General features: G+C 42.0%; 1 protein-coding gene across 2 annotated transcripts in view; it reads left to right on the forward strand.

Annotated features, from left to right (window-relative positions):
* DHX35 (DEAH-box helicase 35) overlaps nucleotides 1–4717 on the forward strand; it is a 28823-nt gene extending 24106 nt beyond the window's left edge. Inside the window, exons 21-22 of one of the 2 annotated variants that reach the window (XM_039563568.1) lie at nucleotides 423–561; nucleotides 2972–4717. In XM_039563568.1, coding sequence (XP_039419502.1) covers nucleotides 423–561; nucleotides 2972–3016 — 184 coding nt within the window. In that variant the 3' untranslated portion in view covers nucleotides 3017–4717. The remainder of the gene's footprint in view (nucleotides 1–422; nucleotides 562–2971) is intronic. The other variant, XM_039563569.1, reaches the window with a different exon arrangement.
* Nucleotides 4718–7648: the final 2931 nt, after the last annotated feature.

Here is a 7648-nt window from a genome sequence, read left to right on the forward strand (position 1 = left end):
GTCATGCTGGGGTTTGTGCCCTCCTTGTTGTGGGTCCAGGGTTTTGGTGCTTTGGACATCTTTCCTTATGATATCACAGAGTAACTCATATTCTGTCTTCCAAAGCATCACTTGCGAGTCCCCCTAGACCCTATTATAAGAACCATTCTTTCATATATACCTGCATCCATATGGTCTGGTAGTATGGGAAGTTGTTTTCATGTCATTCTAAAGATTGTCTTAACTTATCCCCTTAGAGATAGATAGTAGAGAACTCTGACCAACCAGAGAGAAAGAGGCAAGAGGCTGAATTACAGCTTAAAGACTCTCTTGTCCCTCTGTAAGTGCCACCTCTCGCAGCATGTGTGTGAAACTGTGCTGTTAATAGCTCTCCCTCATTGCTTTACAGCAAACACTGTTCATTTTTGTCTCCTTTCTCTCAGGGTAGTTTACAATGAAGTCATACAGACTGCTAAATATTACATGAGAGATGTGACAGCTGTTGAATCCTCCTGGCTCTTGGAACTGGCACCTCACTTTTACCAGCAAGGAACGGTACGGAATCGGCAAAAAGGCCAAACGGTACCATTGCTGCATGAGCAGCTCTTGTATCTGAACTTTCTAAGGGTTTATGTTTTGGTGTGGTCTAATGGGACAGAAATGAAGCTCTAGTGGTTTTAATATGAAGGAAGAGGATAGTAAGTTGATGCATGAAAGGTTTTTCCGTATTAGCCAGCCAGTGGATCTCAGAGTTACAAAATGAGATCCATTTGCTGGTAAAGTTGCATTTTCCGTCGTATCACTTTGGGAAATGAAGCCTTCAGCCATTCTACGTTTGAATATAGGCACTTGGTAGCACTCCCCTGAGCAGCGCTGTAGGTTGGCAGTGGTCACACTTTGCATAATAATTTTGGGAGAGCCTTTGTATGCTTGCCAATCTTTGTGAAAATCCTGAGCCTTTTTTTGAGTCTTAATTATGTTTACTGCAGAAAAATCAGTTCTGATCTGTTCAAATGTGTAATGGCAAAGAACAGCTGCCGTTTGTGCAAACCTTTATTGCAAATTGCTGTGTGTGCTACAGATACCTTTTATTTACAAGTATCTTTTAACAGCTGTCACCAACCTTTATTGACTCTGTCCCATGTGAATCTGTCAATCCAGACTTACTCACTGGTCATTCTGAGAACTGAATTGGTATGAAAGATTATCTAAATGTTAGTTCTGCTGCAGCTGTTGGTACCACATAGCCTATAAATACTGTACAGATTACCAAATTGATCTTGTATTTGAATTTCCCATGGGACATTAATAACTACTGAGCTTTATATTCTAAATTAATGAAATATTTCCAAAATCAGAGTGAGAAAATGCATTTGCATATCAGACTTGTGAAAAAGGTGGTCTGTTTCCAGTTTATATATCTGCTACACTATTTGACTTTTTGGAGAATCTGATTTGTTTTCTTTCACTTCCTTGGGGTTTTGTCAGAGTAGAGAATCCTGTGGTGCATGGAGCACCTTAGGACAGCTCTGTGGTTACAGTTCCCAACAGTCTGGCATCTGTTCATGTGACCGACTTGAGAGAAGGGTTTTTTATGCTGATTTTGGATAATTCATCTCAATTACCCAGACAATTCCCATCTATAAATGGACTTACTAAGTATCTGAATATTTTCTGCCTTTTTCCTATAAGACATTTAACAAAGGCAGTGATGACCCTGTGGGGCAGACCCCTGAGCCTTCAGCTGCTGGGAGATGATCTGCAGACATGGTGTAAAAAGGAGCTGAGCCAATGTTGTATCAAATCTGTTCCTGCAATAATTAGTCCTTTGACTCACATATTTACATGTTGTCACATAATTTACATTTAACATCCTGCACCCACACAAAATCCCATTGTGACCTCTCCATGGGCTGAAGTTTGGGATGAGGTTTTCCTTTAGGTAGGTGGTAGCAAAGACGACTTGTCTTGAATTGTGCTGCCTACCTGACTGAGGGAACATGTTTTTCAGGGTAGTGCTGCTTCTCTTGTAGGTAATCTATGAAATTACATCAAAACCTAATTTTTACCATTGCCATGCTTTTGATTCGATCAAGTGAACTCAGTTTGCAGTATGACCTAATCATTGCTTTCATCCTAAAATAAATGGAAGCTCTGAAGGATGGTGCTGGTTTTGAGGAAAATTCTCTTTTCCAGCCTGGTCAGTTATCCATATCAGCCAAAAGGCTAGGGTGTCCTTATAAAATGTTTGAAAATTAGAAATATTTCTCTTGTATAAAACTTTGAGTCATATATGTAAAATGTGAATAAGTGAACCATTGCAAATCAAACAGGTCTATGTTAATTTATAGGTATTCAGACCCCTTTTCTACTGAAGGATACATCTTTGTGCTAGGAAGAGATTCCTGAAATAATAAAGGTTTTATTTCTGTGTCAAGTTAAAAACAAATTACCACTGAACAGGACTCTGTGTTAAAAAATGTTCTCCTACAGCTTGATCTTTGTCAGTTATTTCTCATTCCAAGTTTTGTAGAACTCCCTTCATATTTAAATCCCACATTTTTGTAGGCCTTTAAGAGCACAGAGGTTCCAAAGATCCAGTCCAGCTTCAGGATTAATACAGTTGTTAAAATCTCATCCTTCCCGTACATTCTCCTCGTGTTTTTTGCAGGTGTATTGTTGGGAGCACATCTTTCTGCACATTTTTACACTTGGAAAATTGCTTCCAGTGGGAAATTGTTCCTGTGCTTGCAGTTAGTGCAGAAGAAGTTATTTTATACCAACCTAGAATATCCCTTTGGGGTACATGTGGGTTCTTATTTAATGGGTTTATTTTAGTTGTGTCAGTAACTAGCAGAGCTTGGATGGGTGTGGATATTTATGTTAGAATTTATTTGAGTTGTTATTAAGGACTGAAAGCATTGTAGTTGATTTTTTTTCTAAATTTGGTGTGTCTGCTAAGCAGTTTTTCTGTTCTTTTCTTTTCTTGCAGCATCTTTCCTTGAAAGCAAAAAGGGCTAAAGTAGATGACCACTGACGTGACTTCAGTTGTTGTGACATCAGCAGGAGAACCTACCAGTGATTTCAAGCTGGCTACAGTCCATTCAGCAGTCAGTTCATTAGCAATTTGATCTTCCATCAACCTAAATGTTTAAATGCCTGCCAGGATCTGTAGGGGTTTATGCATGACCAGTACATTGTAAACCTAGAGCTTGCATTGTGGACATTTTAATCTTTGCCTACTTGACCTCTGTTGTTAATCTGGGCATGTTGCTCCTTTTAAATAGGTAGAAAAACAACTTAAAAAGTAAGAGGACATACAGGACCACAAAAAACCTGAAACCTTCAAGAAAGAAACAGATTTCCTGGAGTGGTACTGCCTTATGAGTGTGGGGAGTAGGGTACCCTGCCTCCTGTCACCCAGAGCACTGTGACTTACACCGGCCAAACTGAGCCTGGCTCCTGCCAGCAGGAGCTCAGGGCAATCAACTACCCTTGAAATGCAAGGTGCTGCCATGGAAACATTGATCTCGTGTTGGACCATCCCAAACTGGTGCAGCTTGTGCTCCCAAGCAGTAAAAGTGTCCTGCCCAAGGTTGAGCTGGCCCAGCTCGCTGTGCTGAGCAGTCCCTGTGTCCTGAAATGTCTGGTTCTGTACGTGGGAGTTGCTGTTTGGGGAGGGGGACAAAGAGCAGCTCAGTATTTTTAAGATGGATTAATTTTCTGCTCAATCAGGGGACTAAACGTGTGTGTTCACAATCAATCACAGATGGGGCTTTACTTTTCTTTTTTATCCTATGGGAGAAAAAATGTTAACCTTCCACTGCTTGGAAATACCAGTAAATTTCATCTGGGCTGCATCATGGAACACTGATTTTTAGCCTTTGTTGATCAGCAAACAGGGAAGTGTTCTGTACTTTCCTATAAAGAACACAGTCCTTTATATTTCTTTTATTAAAAGAAATTCTTTTATTTACTGCTTGGGACTCATTTTTCTCTGTTACTGAGGAGAAGGATGCTCTGAACAGTCGCTGCTTTAATCAGGATTCCATGGCTACTTTTCAATAAGGAATTATGCTTGTTTGTGTTTTAACAAGATAGCTTGGATACATGTATTTATTTATTTCCATTTTCTATTTTTACCTATTGATATTTATTTTAGAAAGACATCACCTGAAAATTTTATTTTTGTCATTCAGCTGATTTGAAGAATGGTTTTTTGGCATAATAACTATTTTATTTTCTTCTTAAAAAAAAAGTATGTAAATAGGCAAAAATTTCTACATAGAACAAATGCCTTCCTCATCACAGGACTGCCTTGAAAACTTTCTTGAGATCCTCTTTACCTTGTCCCTTCCAAATACCTGCAGAGAGAACACGTTGTGCCGGGTGCACTGTGTGGTCTCCTCAGTGTGTCCATCCTGACTGCCAGCACAAACACATGTACCAGTCTCCAGGAATGGCACCAGCAGCATGAAAACTGTGTCACCTTCCTCGTTCTTGTCCCTGTGACCCTCACCTTTGTATTACTCTCTTAGAGTGGAAGCTCCTCGGGGCAGGGACTGTCTCCTAGGCAGAGCTGAGAACAGTGTTGGAACTCACTGAAAAGATTCAATTTGCAGGTTTTTTTCTCTTAAAGGATTGGAGAAAGAACTGAATATGAAGACTTGCCAGTTGTCTGTGTTTCTCTGTCCTCTGGAAGTATTCTTAGAAAAAATAAAACCATTGAATTGAGGAAGCTTGGGAATGCATCACTTTGGCCTGAGCAGGGGTTGATTACCCAGTGCTGGGTGTGCTGGGCTGGGCTGGGCTGGGCTGCCAGTGGGTGGGCACTGCATTTGCCAGCTCTGAGAATTTCAGGTGGGTCTGAACTTGTCCAGATGTTCTTTTACCAGGCTCCACAGCTGCAAAATTTCCTCTAAGAATGCTGGTGATTCCTGCTGAGTTCAGAACCCAGGGGTGTGCAAGCTTTGCCACATGCTGCAAGCCATCGTACTTCTATCAGTGCAGAAGGTCTTTATAAACAAAAAAAAAAGAAATTGAGACTTGTCTTTTTAGCAGTTTTACAAACTATTGAGGTCTCACCACACACAGAGCAGGCAGACCTTATACTAGAGATGCAGGCCAAGAATAAGTGTTTTTAGGATCCAGATTAAGGTCACACCTTTAGAGAGAAAACACTGCTCACATCAGAGATGTGGGCCCTTTGGAGGTGTTTGAAGACAGAAAACTTTAAAAACCCTGACAATCTCTTTGTTTTGTAAAGCTTTGGCCTCCAGCTCCCTGCTGGATTTGTACAGAGCATTCTGCTTTAAATAGCTTTGTGTAAGGAGCTGGGTCACTGCCTTGTTGGTGGCTCTTTGCTGCATAAACAGGCTCTTGCAGGGGAGGTTGGAGTCATTTGGAGATGGTTGTCCGGAGTTTATGAAACACTTAAGGCTTTGAGCCCTGGCTTTTAGAGAATGAGGTTAAAATATCAGCCTGTTGAATCAAAATACTGCTTGGAATAGAAGTCATTCCACTGCTGGCAAGGAGACAGATTACTTAAGAAGTAAATTGACATCAAATGACTGGGGGGGAAAAAAAAAGGTGCACTCCTCAAGGCCCTCAGAAAGTGATGTCAGGGTTACTACTCAGGACTTCAGAATTGGCAGCTCTAGAAGAAGATGAAGCTAAACGGGAAAAAGATTCAGCCATCATTGAAATGTAGTTCCCATCTTGTGGATTAAAGGTAATTCTGATAAATGAATGGGGCAACAGTCACAACTCTTCCTGGTTAATCTGAAGAAAGAGACAAGTAATTAAAGGTTGTGAGCCTTGGTTGTAGGGAAGGAGGGAGAGAAAAAAGCAGGGAAGCAGAGAGCCTTCCAGAATCCCTTCTTTTGGGAGCATCATGGAGAACTGTGGTCATCCCGGGATTCTGGTAAGTGTCACTGGGCTCAGGCAATTTTACTGAAAGCAGCTTGGAACCAGGTCTGTTCCTCTAATTTAATAGTGTTAATCTCTATCAAGTGATCATACGATAACAATTGGCAAAGAAAGTCGACACCACAACTCAGCATTTAGAGTAAGTGCCTCGGCTGGGGCTTGGAATAAACGAGTTCCTGGAAGATGGACGTTAAGTAGCTTGTGGAAAAGCTGTTTTCTCTGTTTTTTGGCTTAGAACTGGCTGCATTTTGAGAAAAGTGCCAGTAGATGGCAGGCACCGGTTTCAAGAAGTGTCTTGGGGAAAAACGAATTGGCCGATTCTTCAAAAGTTTCCCTTATTCTTCAGTTTCAACATTTAATTAGTTTAACGATAAGTGGGATGAGAAAGGGTAAAGGAAAAAGCTGTTGGTGGCTGTGGGATAAAGGCAGTATTTGAAATGCAGAGATTAATGAATAGCCCAGAGCTCTGAATGTCCTGCTGGTTTAGAGCAAACAAACAAAATGCCCTAAAAACCCCCCAAAATTCCCAACTGGTAAATTCTGTGGTGGTTCTTCCACTTACACACTGAGTCATAAAAAATGGCAGTTTGTCCACACTTCATATTCACTACAAAGGAATTTTTGAGATGTGTTGGATTCTAGCCACTATTGTAATAAACAAAATTAACAGTTTAGTGCAAGAAAGCCCCCAAAACCCCAAACCAAACAAAAAGAAAATCCCTGTTCTGTTTGTGGCCACATGGCATATTTGATCTGTCTTAGAGGATGCAGGAGTACCTTCCTGCTCCATTCCAAAATTGGCTTTTACAAGGCTGTGAGATGCAGGGGTTGTATTTGGCTGTGTTGCCACTTATGAGTGATCAGAAAATCGCCTGGGAAAAAAAAAATCTCTTTTCTCCTTTCTAGAATAGTAGTTAGAATTTAAAATAACTAAATGCATTTAATTTGTCTCTCAGATTTATTTGAACTCTCCCTTGCAGTTCCTGGAGTGCACAGGAGCACTGGGAGCACCTCTCAAGGAAATCCCTGATGATGAGTTCACTGTGGAACTGGGAGATGTTTGGGATGCAGCTGCACATCCCACCCTTGCTGTTTCCTTGCTTTCCCAGGTCCAAGGTTGCTCCCCGTGCTCTCCTCCCAAGCTGAGTGCTGCGGGGAGAGGCAGAGGGGGAGAAGAGCTGAGGTAGAAGCAGTCAGAGGTGGATGTTTCCTGTCCTTGGGGCGTTTCTGATCTCTTCCCACACATGCTTGGAAGAGGGTTTGCTTGTGCAGCCTCTGCCTGCAAGGCTCCCTTCAAAGTCTCCCACCTGACCAGGGATCACCCACCAGATCCCTGTAGGCTTTCCATCCTGTACTATTGGCTTGGGAAAGTGAAAACTTACAGGAGAGAGAGCAGGACAGACACCAACAAATCACAACAGCTTCTTGGTTCCCTGCAGGCTGAGAAATAGATTGTTTATTGTAGATGCCTGTTGGCAGAGAGAGGATCCCATCAGACAGGGAATGTTTTGATGTCAGGAAACATCTTCCATGAGCCAGGTTTTATGTAAGTCCTGCTGCATCTCCCTTTGGTGTCTGGTGAGATACCAGGGTTTCATAAGCTGTGCAGAGATCCTGCTGCAGCCAGGGCGGGGAAGGGATCCTTTGGGATGTGCTAGGACCTGGAAGAGCCAGGATCATGCTTAGTTCTGCCACGGGGAGCAGGATCTGCCTGGCCCTGCTGCTGTGCTGGCACAGGCTG

Source organism: Corvus cornix, chromosome 20, assembly GCF_000738735.6.
Source record: "Corvus cornix cornix isolate S_Up_H32 chromosome 20, ASM73873v5, whole genome shotgun sequence".
NCBI lineage: Eukaryota > Metazoa > Chordata > Aves > Passeriformes > Corvidae > Corvus > Corvus cornix.